The sequence below is a fragment of the Dipteris shenzhenensis genome, chromosome 6 (genome assembly GCF_047967505.1).
Source record: "Dipteris shenzhenensis isolate YYH24624 ecotype China chromosome 6, Dip_SZ_1.0, whole genome shotgun sequence".
NCBI lineage: Eukaryota > Viridiplantae > Streptophyta > Polypodiopsida > Gleicheniales > Dipteridaceae > Dipteris > Dipteris shenzhenensis.
In genome coordinates this window covers 30,878,802-30,895,423 of record NC_141601.1, presented here as the reverse complement: position 1 = coordinate 30,895,423, position 16,622 = coordinate 30,878,802, and the positions used below count along the sequence as shown (strand labels likewise).

Sequence of the window (16,622 nt, the reverse complement as noted above, 5' to 3'; positions counted from 1 at the left end):
AACCCTTGCTGGTGGCCAAACTTCTCTGATAAGAAGTGGACTCGAGTGGATAGACTCCAGATTCTCTTCGTATCACGGACGATCCGCAGCAAGCCATCAATTCCCCATCAGATCATCCAAGCTGAGTTCGGGGCATCTCCATTGCAGCTAGATGCGGCATTCCAGACTATCACTTATCTATACCGCGTGCAAGACTATGGCTCTTGTGCTACAGGGCAATGCAGGTTACCTTGATTGGCGCTTTCCAAGTCTATGGTATTAGCAGCTCAAGGCAATTAGAGATGCGGGTATGGACACATGCACATGGTTTGAGCGTCTGGGTTTCCATATGACAAGCTGCCACCCTTCCAATATAGCATTGACGCTCCGTTTGTCCTATTTCGGGTCAATAAATTCAACCCAATCATCCGAAAGGATCTGTTATAGCTACACACATTCAGGACCTGGTTGGGACAAATAGAGCTCTCTAGGAAGCTCAGCTTCATAGGGACATTGCCTACGCATCTTCGAGGAGGGGTTCATTGTCCCGACAGGTACACTCAGATCCACTACCACACTCGCTTACGATTGTCATTGGGCAGTTCCATGTTTCATCGCACCGACTCTGTGTCGAGAGTGGACGAGCAGAGGGGATCCCCACAGCCGTATTTGCACACAGTGTGATGAGCATGAGGTTGAGTCAGAGAGCACTTCGCCTTACGTTGCCCAGACTACAAGGTTCGTGGACCATATAACTACCGCTTCAAGAACAGCTTCGGGCCCCTTTCTAGACTCTCCTCATACCTAGACGAGAGGTGCCCCGCGGCTCTCTCCATGAAGCGGTCCAACACATAGTGTCTCATCAAATCACAGAGACAGCAACCGGAGACCTTATCAGACCCATCTCAGAGTGTGATCTTGGAGTTCTTCCAGCCAGAGCACACTGTCCCGACTCCCCACGATCACCGATAGCCAGCGCGACAGAGACCCCAAGATCGAGATGCGACATAGGACGGATGCGCATATTACGCTCGTTGACATCTCATCTATGTTTAGACCTGGGATACAGCCGACTCAGGTTACTGTAGCGCTTGTCAGGCGTACAGCCGCTACCATGAGATCACCACCAGCTACACTTCCAGACAGTAGACAACCATCTATCACAGGGTTTTTACCTACACAGCCTAGTCCATCACCAGGCCTACTTTGATGTTTCGTGCCGCGTGTGTGTTCTATTGTATTGTATTGACTATGTCCAGGATGCTCGTTTAGTAGCTCCACCCTCTTGCTCTTTGTATCAGGTTTCCTATCAGTCTCATAGACCCATCGGTCTTTAGTAGACTTTAATAAACTCTCTCTCTCTCTCTCTCTCTCTCTCTCTCTCTCATGCACGCGCACACACACATATATTTCTATACTTCCATGCACATGTGGCATGCATACATGTGTACTTAACCAAGGAATGCTGTGAATACATGGCTGTCTACAAGGGAAAAAGACAGATGTTGAAGCCCATCCCTTCCCATTTTGCTATCAACAAACAAAACACCGATCAGAAGCCTTGTTATACAAGCACAAATGCTCTTCAATAAATAAGTTCCCCTGTAGCATTCTTGATTATTGCTACATTATTCATGGTGACCTGATCCTCAGCAATTCAATATCAAAAATAAGAGTGCCGAGAGTAGAACCTTCCCCATTAGCCAACCGAGTTGGGTTGAAAATTGTTGTGTACAGCCGTTGCCGATCAAAAACCTGTAGAAAACCAGGGTTCAATCAGCATTCGTATTCCAAACCTAGAAGCATAGAATATATCACGCAGCACAGATGCACACCTTTATTTTTTGAACTCTACAAGCTTGTACTCGATTACATGTAAATTTGTAATTTCTTGTGTCCTCTATCTCAAGTGCACTTACCAAAGGAACCTCTTTTGTCCAACCTACCAAGCATGCATCCAAATCGAGCAAAACAGAATGCCTTAAATCTCTTTTGTATCCCCACAGCATTGTCATTCACCATGACAGCTACCTCAAGAGGAAGGTTAAAGATGTGCCATTTCTGAGACATTAATGAGAAAATGCAATAAGAATCCAAGGGTGACCTCTTGGACTTAAGACTGAATATGACCCTGTTGGTGATTTAAAATCAATGCCCCACCAATGAGCCCCAAATCAGGAGAGCTCAAGGGATTGACACATCAGCATACTTGAGAGTAGATGAACCTATAGGGGAAAGGGTTGAGGCTGCCATGTGGGCAGTAACATAGCTGCCATATGTAGGGACAAATGCATGCACGTACTGGAGCTGGTATAGCAACAGGTACAACGGGAAACCATGAGCTGAAGCAGTGAGCAGCATCAGAAGAGAAGAAGGGCTATGAATATACAGCAGATCTGCGGCAGCAAATGCAACATGGTGGAGAGAGAGAGAGAGAGAGAGAGAGAGAGAGAGAGGGTTAGGGTGTGAGGAAATGATGCTCAAATGAAGACATGAAGAAGGCTTTCATTCATTCATCAAGTATATCATGATAAGTGAAGTACAAACCTATATAGGCTACTCACACATTAGCACCATGTGCATATGGGATAAGTCCCATAGTGACATGTGACACTCACACATGACTCACACACATGAACTAGTACTAGACCTCCTAGTACTACACACCAACACATCAAATTACCACACACTCTTTGGCTATGATATCTCCAACACCCCCCTTCAGAGCAAAGAGTGTGAGACCCAACACGCAAAGAGTAGACCGATCCCCCCTCCACCACAATACTACAAAGAGTAAGTCCAACTATCCAACATATTCCGTGTGATAGCGACTTCTCAGTCAGCTTGCGATCGGCAAGGGTAGACCATCACTCGTCACCCCCCCTAACTCTGAACCGGGCGGTCAATACCATCAAACCAAAGTAAAAGACAATAGATTCATTTTTGGGGACAACCTAGGGTAGACTACCTCTTAATGACTCCAAATACATTCAGTTTAGAGGGACAGCTTAAGGCTGAGAACCTTTCTTTGACTCAACACAAACACAAATAGCATAGGGGCCTAGAAAGCCCAACCTTGGTCGAAAGGATCCTCAACCTCAAGAGAGGCCATGAACCTCTGCTGTAGCTGCATGTATCTCCTCCGGGGGCTCTTCAGGTTCAGCTTGTTCTTCAGCCAGGAGATTGGCATGATGCTTTTTTTATTCATGTTCCTTCTTCTTGAAGCAATGGGCTTCAATGTGTCATTTCCTCTTGCAAAACCTACAGATAATGTTCTTGTTGGTCTTCCATTTTCTTGTGGAAGCAAATGCTTGATCACCAAGAGAGGCAAGAGCGGCTTCCTTATTGCAACAGTTCTTCTCAATGAGGAGTGCCACCAAACCATCAAACGTGGTAATGGCAAGGCGAAGGACTTCAAGAGTGTGCTTAAAGCAAGAAATTCCATGCATACTCTTCATAAGGACAGTCATCTTATCTTCATCATTAGGTGGGCTCTTCAAACTTGAAAGTTGTTAAAAAAGAGATTGAAACCGGGCTAGATAATCACTCAACTCATTGCTCTCTTCCATTTTCAAATCATAAAACTTGAGGTTCAGAAAGCCTTTAGAGTTGGTGATTTTATTACCAAACAAGGTCTCGAGGCGATTCCAAATCTGCTTAGCTATCAACTTAAAATCCACATGATGGATGAGAGTCACTCCATTTGTGGAAACAATTAGGGTTATGGTTTTTTCACAGATGAAAAATACTATCTTAAACAAATCATATTTGGGAGGCCATTGAGACCCTAGCAACCGTGTGCATCAATTTTATGCAAAAAAAACCCCTGCAAGCCCAAAATCCGACATCGTGCAACGAGAGTGCAGAAACTGGGCTCTGGTCGCACGATGTTGGATTTTGGGCTTGCAGGGGGTTTTTTTGCATAAAATTGATGCACATAGTTGCTAGGGTCTCAATGGCCTCCCAAATATGATTTGTTTAAGATATTATTTTTCATCTGTGAAAAATCCTTATTCTTATTAATTCTTGAAAAATGATGTTTTATTAATTTATATAATCTTTGGGTTTTGATGTAATATGTTTGCACGATATATTATGGATTGATGAATATACCGGACGCAAGGGTGAAACCAAAGGATTCTCAACCACCGCACACGTTCTTGGAGCTATTTTAGTTCCAAGCTAAGGAAAATGTAGACATTTGCAAAGACCAATGAGGGCAATGGCCTTAGCATTCTACTGCTTCCAAATCTTTGGTGTTGCTGATCAAGTAACTCGACTTGGTCATCCTCAACAACATCCCAAACTCCTTCATGCATAAGGAGCCACTGCATTTTGGTCTGCCATGTGGGAAAACCTTCCCCCTTGAACTTCTCCACGAGCAAGGAAGTAGAAGACAACAAAGTCATGATGGTAAAGACGTTCATGAAAGGCGGGCAGCAAGCAGAAATGAAGCACCAGCAAGTGAGTCAGCTGGTCTAGGGCTCTGAAATGGAACAACAAACTCCACGTATGCAAGACGGTGAAGAAATGCTTCGGAGGGCGTCTCCAACAGCTGGTCGATGGGCTGAGAGGCTTCAAAATGCAGAGACAGGTCCAACATATGGAAGGTGTCTCAGCAGGACAGCTCCGAATTGTTGCAGCAGGTGACCAAAGCAGAAGTCGGCTGATGTAGATGTGCTCTTGACATCAGCAGCAATAGATATTCGGAGGCCTGGTGTGCTCTGAAATGCACACAGCAGCAAGAGAATGCTCTGAAATGCAGAGCCAGACCAGTACGCAGCACTTGGAGGCGTGGAAACTGCTCAGAGGTGGTGGCTATGGCGCTGCAGCTGCTTGGAGGTGGTCTGATATGCAGCCGCAGCAAGAGACCTAATCGGGTTGAGAAGGCTGAAAGGAGGAGGTAGAATGAGGCCGAACTGAGGTGGCTGCAAGAGGGAAGAGGCTAAGCAGAATTAGGGTTAAGGCTAGATATGATGACGCGGCAGAACAGAGATTAGGGCATGCCAGGACTAACCTGCTCTGATACCATGTAGGAAACATATTAACGAAGAGAGAGAGAGAGAGAGAGAGAGAAGAGAGAGAGAGAGAGAGAGAGAGAAGGTTAGGGTGTGAGGAAATGATGCTCGAATGAAAAAATAAAGAGGGCTTTCATTCATCAAGTATGTCATGATAAGTGAAGTACAAGCCTTATATAGACTCAATTACACATTAGCACCATGTGCATATGGGATAAGTCCCATAGTGACACGTAGCACTCACACATGAACTAGTACTAGAACTCCTAGTACTACACACCAACATATTTGAACCATACAACCAAGAGCCACACCCACCCATACTTCATCGCACATGGGGCTGTCTTCACCCGTAAGCATTTGAAAGGAGGGGCTTTGCAGTTCTTGCTTTAGGCCCAGTCAAGTTGATTAGGTGGGTTTAATTTTCCATCTCCCACATCATGGTTACGGAGCAAGGGAGTTAAGCTACCAAGAAGCCCAATTCAGCCTGTAGACGACCCAGTAAGAAGCATTCTAAGGGATCTGAAGACGACCTTAGCGAAGGATTTGTGAAAGAAAGATCAAGGAGTTTCAGTCTTTGAAGCGAAAGCCTCAATTTCAGCATCTATTCGAGGAGATGATGACCAAGCAAGTTTGAACGTCGCTAAAAGAAAAGGGAGATCAAGAGCTTTCTCTCACTTCTCCATCAAAAAACCTCTCTAAGCATTCACATACTTCAAGGAAGTGTTCTTGGAGTCCTACATCGCAGTAGAAGCGTCATACCTCAAGAAAAAGAGGGAGGAGGTTGAAGCCTCACGGGAGCCGAAGCCGAAAGCATGGAAGGAGATCTCCCAGTTCAAGCCCATCTTCTTCTTCTTCTTCTTCTTCTTCTGTACCCCGAGGATGCTCTTGTGATAAGGAGATCCAAATCTCGAAGCAGAGACTTCAAGGAAGGTAGTAAGACGGTCAAGTTCACTACTTTTGATGGAAAGTATGGAGCCACAGAAAAAGCTTTGCAGTTAATTCATTAGTTTAATATAGCTTTCAAAACCGGGCACTATCTCGAGAAGTCCAAGTTAAAGATTGTAAGTCTTCAGCTGGCAAATAGTGCCAGTGCTTGGTGGGGAGCTCTTCTAGTTGCAGAAGAGGCTCCAAAGACATGGAAAGACTTTTAGAAGTTGTTTTATGAGCAAGAACTTCTATGATGATGTTCATACATCCTGGGAAAGCATGTCCATGGAAGCCTCTCACACCATCAAGACATATAATCAAAAGTTTAAGACAGTTTATCACGCTGGTCAAAAAAATTTTAGAAAAGACGAAGCTTCGGAAGTATTGAGTGGGATTGCTTCCCAACAAACGAACTCAAGTAAGCATTGCTCCAAAGAAGACAAAGTTTCAAGATTTGTTGCATTCACCTTCTATGGTTGAACTACTAAGGGAAGATCTCCTTCAAACTATAGCAGAAATGTAGGATCGAATGAAAGAGAGAGAGAGTGCAGGTAGCAAAGAGTCGCTGAGTTAGCCATCGTGTCAAATCTTAGATAATGAAAAATAGAAGTACAAGGTACTTGTACCTAGACCTATGACTAAGTGTCCTAGGTGTCACATAGGACTAAGTGTCCTATGTGGCCTAAAAGACACTAACACTACAAGTGCCTACATTTATGCCTACAAGGCACATACCATGGCCTATAGGGCATCACTAGAACCACCAGAAGATGGCCTACAAACCCCCCTCCATGGGATGGGCTGAAGTACTCTGGAAACGTCTCAGAATACCTGGTATTGTCTAGTCATGGTGGCACATGTTCATCCAAAAGGATATAGCCACCTATGAATGTACAAGGAATGTAAGATCATGTAACAAAGGGAACCAAGTGTAAAGCCTGTCAGAAGACTTCGAACTTGGGACGAGGAAGTGCCTTTGTAAACATATCTGCTATGTTGTCCTCTGTGGGAAGACAAGACAACTCTATGCCTCCTGCTGACAACCGCTCCCGAACATAATGATAGTGAACTTCAATATGCTTGGTACACGCATGAAACACTGGGTTACGCGCAATGGCCAAAGCACTTTGGCTGTCAGTGTAGACAATAGTGGAGGATGTCTGGCAAATACCAAGATCTGTAAGTAACTGTCGAAGCCAAACACACTCTACTGTAGCGGTGAAAGCTGCCCTGTACTCAGCCTCACAGCTAGGCGTGGCAACTGTTGGTTGCTTCTTGCTGAGCCAAGAGATACATGAATTGCCAAGCAAAAAACAATTGCCAGTATGTGACACTCTGGTGTCGGAACATCCTGCCCAGTTACTATCCGTGTAAGCATGCATGGTAAGTGAACCCTGATCACCATAGAAGAGGGCTAAATCTTGAGTGCCTCTGAGATATCTAAAGACTCTCTTCACTGCCTACCAATGCTATGAACTGGGCATGTGCATGAATCTGCTGAACTGAGATACTGCATACTGCAAGTCAGGTCTAGTGTGACATAAATAAATAAGGCATCCAACAGCCTGCTGATAAAGAGTGATATTGCATGGTGGGCTCCCATCATGAGCTGAGAATTTGAAGCCAGGGTCCACAGGAGTAGAGATTGGCTTGCAATCCTCAAACTGAAAACGATCAAGGAGCTGTCCAATATACTTGGACTGAGACATCATGATACCCCCCTCAAAGCAAACTGAATGCCCAAATAATAATGGAGCCGACCCATGTCTGACATGTCAAAAATCTGCTGCAAATCAGCCTTGAAAGCTGCAATTTGCTTAGTATCTGGGCCCGTGATGAGCATATCATCCACATATAAAATCAGCACTAAAGAATCAGATCCACTCCCAGGTACATGAACATATGCAAGAGATCCAAAAACTCTCATGTGTGAAAGTGAAGGCTTCCTACCTTTCCATGCTTCATAAGGTGTAATAGTCTTCAATGCTCGTGTAGGTGATCTATTCAGCACATAGTTGGCACACATTACTACATCAAGCCAAAATTTATTGGGCAACGACTTGGCCTTAAGCATGCATCTGGCCATCTCCATTGTGGACCTGTTTTTCCTTTCAGAAACAGGATTCTGCTGAGGAGTGTAAGGAGTAGTGCATGAGTGAATAATTCCCCGTGAAGACAGAAATGCATCAAACTCCTTTGACATATACTCTCCCCCCCTATCTGTGTTAAGGGTGACAAGCTTGCATCCTGATTCATTCTCAACCATATTCAGCCATCTCTAAAAGCATAAGAAAACTTCAAATTTGGCCTTTAAAGGATATACCCAGCAATATCTTGTGAAATCATCAATGAGAGTCATGAAATACTTATACCTCCCAATGGCATTTGTCCTCATTGGGCCACAAACATCACTGTGTACTAGCTGCAATTTCCTTTGTAAGAGTTTTGGACAATTCTTTTGAAAAGGAAATTGATGCATCTTACCCAAAAGACAACCCTCACACACATGTTTGGAAACTGTGTGAGTCTAAGGTACATCATTTGCCATCTTCTGTGAATGTAGCTTTGCAAGAGCTCTATAATTGAGATGGCCCATTCTCTCATGCCAAAGATGACTTTCAGCAAGCTGTGAATCTGAAATAGCCAATGCTTCAACAGAAAGTGCAGCTGAATGATGATCAAGGTGATAAAGCCCTTTTTGCAAAGTGCCAGTGAGAACTATGGCATTGTCATCACGAAGCTCATTAACTAGACATCTGTAGCCATCAAAAATCACTCTGAAACCTGAAGTAGCAATTGCTGAAATTGAAATCAAGTTGACTTCAATGCCAGGCACAAAAAGAACATTTGTCAGAGTGACAGGATGGCTTGAAATGGATGTGAGCTGCACATCTCCAACTCCTTTTACAGCATATGAAGCATTATTAGCACATGTAACAGTCCCCCCTCGAGGTGCATCAGCTAAAGAATGAAACAACTGTCTGCAAGATGTGACATGCTTGGAAGCACCACTATCAAAGTACCAGGACTGAGCGTCATTAGCAGTAAAGAATGCATCAGCCTTGGAGGGATCAAATGAGCAATGGACAGCCCATGCCCAATCATCCTGAAGAGCATGTGCATGTGAAGCATCTTCTGGCTCATGGGATTCAATAGCATGTGAGGCATTAACTGTCAATCCTGCGATCGTCCCGGAGCATAATTTCTTGGAACTCCTGGATTAGATTGGCCATGGCCTGCCCCAGAGGAGGAGCTGGCTGCACTGAATTTAGCAAACAGCAGACATACACCAACATGCATACGGCGCCTTTGCGAGCAGCACGAGTTGTTTCCCACTATTACAAGTAGCAAGATGCCATGTGCTAAGCCATATAGGTCATTTGATGCTACGCCAGGAGCTAAGCCAAGCCCTGGAAATGAGAAATCAGAATTTAAACAACACACCAAGACTATCATGGACAGCAGAAAGCGGGCAAACTTATGTTTTTAAGTGTGGTGAGAAATGGACTCCTGAGCATCGAGAAGTTTGCAAAATGCGTAACAGTGGCACTGCAAAACTCAACATGATTATTCAGATATCAGATGATGAGGATTTAATGGATGCTTCTGAGACCTTGGATGCCATTCATGATGATTCAGAGGGTGCACAGGACGTGGAAGAAGCTCCAGATACTGGAGCCACGAAGGGGGCTGATTTCCCCTTTGATCCCGGTGGTGCTATTGAACATAATATGCATGGTATACAATCCAACGACACTCAACCCACCTATGGCATGCAAGGCCGTTGGCCTACAACCTTTCATGTGGAGCATCAGGTTGCTATGACCTTTCATGCACGAGAGGATGCAAGTGAAAACGCTCCTGTAGCCAAGGAGGAGATCTATTGGGATGCGCAGCAAACAATTTATGCTATCTCTTTACATGCCTTGATGGGTGCCAAAAGTGCTGAGACTATCAGATTGAAAGGGCAAATTAATGGCAAGACTGTTCACATGCTTGTGGACAGCAGTAGTACTCATAGTTTCATCAATTCTAAGACCTTACAGAAGGTGGGACTGATTGCTACTGAGATTGATCATGGGCTAAGAATAGAGGTGGCAAATGGACAGCATTTGGTCAATAAATTTTGTTGCCAAGATGCAAGGATCAAGCTCTCTGAAGATTATGAATTTGCTGTGGATCTCTTGGCACTGGATATGGGCCCAATAGATGCTGTCCTGTGCTGCGATTGGTTAAAAACTTTTATCACTCAGCTTTGTCCACAAGGGTAGAACAGTAGCATTGCATGGCATTGCCACTCCTAAATTGCAGGTCATTTCAGCAAGGCGGTTGGCCAGAGAGATCAGAAAGGGGCATGCCCTCTATGCATTGAATGTGTCAATATCTCAGGGGGGTAGCATTCCCCGTGTTTAGGATTGTGATATGCAGAAGTTGCTCTCGGAGTAATTTGATATCAAAGCAGGCCTTGAGATTTGAGAGAATCTTGCTAGTCAATAACCAAAAGGAATTTGGAGGAAATTTATTCTTGTGTTTTTGTAGGTTGTATTAAGTTCAGAGACGACTAGCCCTACCAAGGGGAATTGGAAGAACAAACTCATGCAAAGTACAACTGGAAGCTAGAAGAGAGCATTCCATGTCGTCGACCCATGAGGAGAAAAAGCAAGAAGAGTTTGATTTTCAGGCTGCCCAATTGGGACAAAGTCAAGGTAAGTGATGATAATAGGTCCATCCTAGCTAAAGATTGGAATGAGGCCGTCCCCAAAGCCACTATCCAAATCCGAGGCCAAAATATCTTCGTGGTGACACTTGCTGGATTCAAGAGCAAACATGCTCTCTAATGCAAATTAGAAGGATGCCTATCACCTTAGTTCGATATATGCAAACGTTGATGAACCACAATTGGATGCAATAGGCAAGCAAACGCAAGCATCATGCAGGCATTCAATTGGACGCACTAGTCGCAATTCACACAACCATGCTCTTCCTCCTTCAATGTCAATCTCATCAGAGCTTTTTAATCTTCAATGCGTATTTGTGCTTCCAATAGGTTAGTCATCACTAACTTTGGGTTTCTAGGACTAACTCCTTGTGCATACCTACAAGACCACCAAAGGTCAATAAGTATCCAAGAGTTGCACGCACGCTACATTACTCTATGTCCATGACTGCTATGCTATAATTATGGAAAAGTTCACATAACAGACAAAACGTTAAGATTGTACAATTATGCTTATGTACAAGGCAAAAGGCTTGCTGGCATAGAATCTGAACTAAAAAGAGACCACAAAATCAAACTCATGAGTTTCTATGGATAATCTCAAGGCACATCCACAACAAATCTTGGGCACAGAGTCGTACATTAGGAGGGATAGGGCCTTGCAATGTATTTTGGTAGCCTTGTGCGGGCGGAATAATAACACGGCGAACACCACCTTCCTTCATTGTTTGTACGGCAAAATCAAGCCCTGAAATCACCTGTAAACATCAAGAAACGATTAATCCTGGCAACATCAGATAGTTAGCACGAACAACTTAAAGTTTAGATGAAATCAAGAGTAACTACTAAATCAAGAAAGATTTATTAGTTAGCTTCAATTTATATATTAACTGAAATGAAATTGCAAAGTGGTCAACATTTGTAGCACCATCAAAGAATGATCATATGCTGCAGTCTCCTGATGAGTCAGAAAGGCAGAAAGAGAAGGATTGTAAATCCCATGACTAAGTTCTCCACAGATAAATACAATATAAACACTAGACATGCAACAGGACTCGCCCTGTTTCGAGCTATCTGTTACTAGTTTGGCTTAGGCCGGAACTATTCCTTAGCAATACCTAAACTGAACTGGAAAGAAATGTGCAGCCAGCCAGTCTGGACAGCATGGTAAGAAGTACCTTCATTAGTTGAAAAGAATGGAGGTCAGGGGCTGGCCTGCCAACAGGAACTTGTGAGGGGCTGCACAAGGACAAGCACAGAGTGATCTCCTTCTTAGAGTTCATCTTGAGCAAGTACTCAGTTGTTATAATTAATGACATGCACAGTTCCAGGGCTAGCTGCAAATTGCAAGATTGCTTATGGGCCACGTGGCAATAACCCAGCAGCTTCTTAAAAGGCTACTAACTAGCTAAATAAATAGCCTACCAACTAGCCTCTTAGTTACAGTTCATGCCTCCCAAAAAATAATTTGTCCCCAAATTTTGAAGAAGGGCAGTAGAAGTATATCAGTTTCATGCAGCTACAATGGTAGCCAAACCTCTCGAATTCTGCATCAGCTGAATAGATAGGGATATTGCTCCACAATAGATGCAGGCTGCCATGAAGATTCATCATCCAAGAGACCTCTCCAGCCTCATCTATAGAGGGTAATTCCTTTAAAATTTACTCCACTGGGCACAGGTATTTCTTGAGTATTGAGACATGGAAAACATGATGAATTCTAGTAATAGGAGGAAGCTCGAACTGATAGGCCACTCCGGCCCTACGATGAACAAGTGCTACTGTCACATCCTCTCGGCCGTGCCTCCGATCGGGTGAGCATGTAGGGAAGGCCCCTAGTCTGATATGTGCCTTGACCCACTGGTGAGTATGACGTGTCTGTCGCTTTCATCCTCGCGTCCGCCATTTCCCTGAGCCTTGTTGCTCGATGCTGTCTGGATGGAAAAGCTCGGTGATCGTGCTCTAATCAGAATCTGGTTATACGTCCTAATCTTGCCTCTATGTCTTGAGCAAATGATCCCTATGTCGGACGGCCTCAAGGATGAAAGCCACCAGGCATCTCTTATCTAGGTAGGACAAAAGACAAGATCGGGGTCCGAAACCATCCCTAAAGAGGCAGGGATAGCGACCTCTTATCTCATAGTACACAAGGCATCTGAAATCGAAATGCTCCTCCGACCCTAATGATCGTATAGGGTGCAGATGCGACCCTCTCTATGTATGCCCTCCACCCATTCACTCTCATTGCAAAGTCGGTGTGATGAGATGCGAAATTACTCAATAGATATCCTCAAGAAGTGGGAGAGGTGGATCTGTGTCTATCGTGGTGGATCAACGAAGCACTCTATTGAAACCCACATATACCTAGATGAATCCAAGAACATTCCCAAACTCATCCTCTAAAGACACAACATAGTGCAGTTTCAATCTCACGAGAGTCACTCATAAGATTGAAAACCATAAACTCCATCACGCATAGCAGGGACTAGCTACTATGACATCCCCACTGACGTCATCAACGCCCAACAGTGGGTGTAGACCATAGTATAAAAGTATGCTCTCACACATACAAATCCACACACCCACACATACTTGAGCATCCATTTATACAAAGTCTTCGTACTGAGTTTCTGTCGGCACTCCGGAGGTGAAGGGCAAACTCAGCCACGAAGGCTAGCACTAAAGGACAAGGCTAATCAAAAAGTAGTCCAAATCTCTTCATTCCAGCTACAACTGCTTGTGAAGTCTAAACGATTTCATTTTAGTCTCTCCCAAACGAGCATCTAAATCTAGTATCAGAGGCTTCAAATTTGACTCATTTCTATGAGTATTGAAGAGAGTTAATAGCAGTCTTATTTCAAAAGTGGGGCAAGTGCTGCCTAAGTGGTCGACTGTGAGTCCCTAGTGGTCAGTTGTCCGAAAGATATTTTGAAAGACCTTGCAGAGTACGATGGATCCCCATGGAAGAGAGAAGATAATCGAAAGCGCCTTGATGAAATTTGATGGACGCAATTTTGCACATAAAGATGAAAAAACAATCGGGATGCTGGGACGAGCTTTAGGTTCGGATTTCTTCACCGTTTGGACATGATCAAGTCAGCAGCCGACAATTGGATCCATGGAAGAGAGAGAAGATAGTCGAAAGCACCTTGATGAAATTTGATGAACGCAATTTTGCACATAAAGATGAAAAAACAATTGGGTTGCTAGGACGAGCTTTAGGTTCGGATTTCTTCCACTGTTTGGACATGACCAAGTCAGCAACCAACAATTGGATTTTCTTGGAGGCACTATTGGAGTACGAATGAAACACTCGAAAGTTGCCCTGAAGTAAAGAGCTATTCAAGATTCAAATGGGTGAGAATGAAAAGTTTTAAATCAATGCAATCTTTACTAAGCCAACTAAATGTACTAAGGAGCGAAGATAGAAATTGACGATGCAAAGGCAATACTTTTGGCTAGTCTGGCTCCACGATACTCTGACACTATGAGGATACTCGGAATGAATGACGAACTTGATTTTCTTGATGCAGAGTCACACTCCTAAGTGAGGAGAGAAGAGATATTGCACTGCAGCCAGTTGGTGAACCAGCTTACACTACCAAAGACAAGATCATACAAAGAAGAAGAAAGGATGTGGATATTGTAACAAGCCAGGCCATGGTGAAGAATATTGTTGGACGAAGCAAAAAGATGAGAAGGCAAGAAGTTGCCAGGTCCTTCTAGAACCTGAATTCTAGCTACTGCATCTGCCAATTGCATCTTTAACTCTCTAACCTGCTCTTGTAGATAAAAAATATGTTCATGGTGCCCAATGATGGGTCGGTCCAAACCTCCTCGTAGGTATGTATGTGCATACGGAGAGGGTGTCATAGCTGCAACGGTGGCGTACCGAGACCTGTTGCCTGAAATGATTGGGGTTGAGGGGAGGGACTTCCAGGAGAGGCTCGACGATTCCTTGCTTGCCATATCTTCTGCTGCCCCCTAGCTGAGCTAACCCCCTAGCTGGGCTGGATGTGAGATCTGGAGGCAGTGTCGGCGGAAGAAGTCGAGCTTCACAGGAAGCTCGGAGTGAAGAAACCATGTCCGCCAGGTGTGGAGCTGAAGCAGATCCACTCGAATGAGCCGGTTGACCTCCTAGTCAGTGGGGGAGAGGGGAGATGGTGGAGCGTCGAGGCTGTACTGAAAAGGAGGCAACCGGTCTAAGTCGAGGCCCAGTCGGGTGAACCAACTGGAAAGACGACTATACCAGCATCGCTGGTCCCCATCAACGGATAAGGCCATAGAGGAGGATAGGGCTAGCCAAGGTAGGCAGAGGCGACCGTCGACGGAGGAGCTGAAATCCCTGACTATGTGGAGATAGGTGATAGCCTAAAAAGCCGCATCAAGCTGTAGGGGTGAGGCGCCGAACTCTGCTAGAATGATCTAGTGTGGTACTGATGGTTTGCTGCGGATCATCCGAGCAAACATCAGTATCTGTAGGTACTCGACTCGAGCCCACTCTGTGTCTGAAAGGTCGACTCCCCACCAAGGGATACCGTACATGCCTACTGGGCGGACCAAAGAATCAAAAAGGAGAGACTTGGTCCGCGGGTCCTGAAAGTGGGAGTGGTAGCACTGTCGCTCCAGCCTGGCAAGAGCGGCGTATCCCCGACTGATCCTTGCCTGCATGGCCGAGCGCATCGTGAAGATCGGGCCTGAGAAGACAACGCCCAAGTATGTGTAAGAGTCAACTATCTCAACACGGTCGCCGGCGAAGAGAGAGAGAGAGAGAGAGAGAGAGAGAGAGAGAGAGAGAGAGAGAGAGAGAGAGAGAGAGAGAGGCTGAGGGTGATGAGTGAGAGAGAGAGAGAGAAACTGCAAGTGATCTCAGGGCAAAACCCCACAGCCTGCTGGGGAAAACTCTATTGAAAAGGACTGCCAAAGAGCTCACAAGTCTGCTCACAAGGCTCCACACTAAGAGCCTTGTGTCCGCCGATAAGCATCTGACTAGAGCTCCCCGCATAAAGCGCTGAAACTCCTTTGACCCATCTCTCTGAGAAACCCAATCTCTGCATAGTACCCTCCAGGAAGGACCATTCCACCCTGTTGTCCAAGAGAATGACGGCTAGCGGCTATGACTCCTCCCTGGACCAATTCATTGCCTCCCAAAATGTGAAGATGTTGTCCAAGATGCTGCGCTCCAGGACAAACCCGGTCTGTGTGTCGTGAATGATATCGGTAAGATGGGGCCATAACCGCAAGCTCAAGACCTTGGCGAGGATCTTGTGTGCAGTATCAAGCAAAGTGATCGGTCTCCACTATCGAATGTCTGACCTATCTCCCCCTTTGCAGATCAAACAAATCACCCCCTGCTCAAGGACTAAGGGAGGAAGCCTATGTCAAATATCTCCTGGCAAGCTAAACGGAAAGGGGTGGAGATAATCTCCCAGAAGTTCCGAAAGAAGGCCGGAGTCAAGCCATCCTCACCCAGGTACTTCTCGATCAGGAGAGCCCTGAGGGCTTCCCAGAGCTTCTCATCTGTGAAAGGCTCCTCCAAACTACTACATAAATCTTACAAGAATACTGTTGGAACGTGATCCCAAACTACATCTCAGGCCACAAGACAGCTGGGGTCACCCTCCCCGTCTGAAAGAGCTGGCTGTAAAAACCTGTGGTCAGGTCTAAAATCTCCTACGGGTCAGTGTGCATGATGCCTTGCGAATCACAGAGACGCTGTAGTTGTGTGCATGCCGATCGTGGCCCAGTGGTCTGAAAGAACTGCTTCGTCATCTTGTCCCCCTACTGCACCCACCGGGCCTGAGAGGAGTATAGGAGAACTCAGCCTGTCGAATCTCCGTGTCCTGAGGCTCAAGGCGAGCACTCTCGAACCTGCAGGTACACGTTAGACCACCCTCCAGTAGTACTTCACTTAGATCAGCCCCGTCGAGGTCTCCCCCATAAGGCGGTCCGCATTCCCAAGGACCTCGTGCAGGACG

General features: G+C 45.3%; 1 protein-coding gene across 3 annotated transcripts in view; it reads right to left on the bottom strand.

The window, feature by feature from the left end:
* Window positions 1-1,471: 1,471 nt before the first annotated feature.
* LOC147901049 (FKBP-like peptidyl-prolyl cis-trans isomerase family protein) overlaps window positions 1,472-16,622 on the bottom strand; it is a 40,249-nt gene continuing 25,098 nt past the window's right edge. Inside the window, exons 4-5 of one of the 3 annotated variants that reach the window (XM_087376124.1) lie at window positions 11,286-11,402; window positions 1,472-1,734 (exon numbers count right to left, since the gene is read on the bottom strand). In XM_087376124.1, coding sequence (XP_087232250.1) covers window positions 1,612-1,734; window positions 11,286-11,402 — 240 coding nt within the window. In that variant the 3' untranslated portion in view covers window positions 1,472-1,611. The remainder of the gene's footprint in view (window positions 1,735-11,285; window positions 11,403-16,622) is intronic. The other 2 variants (XM_087376121.1, XM_087376122.1) reach the window with 2 other exon arrangements.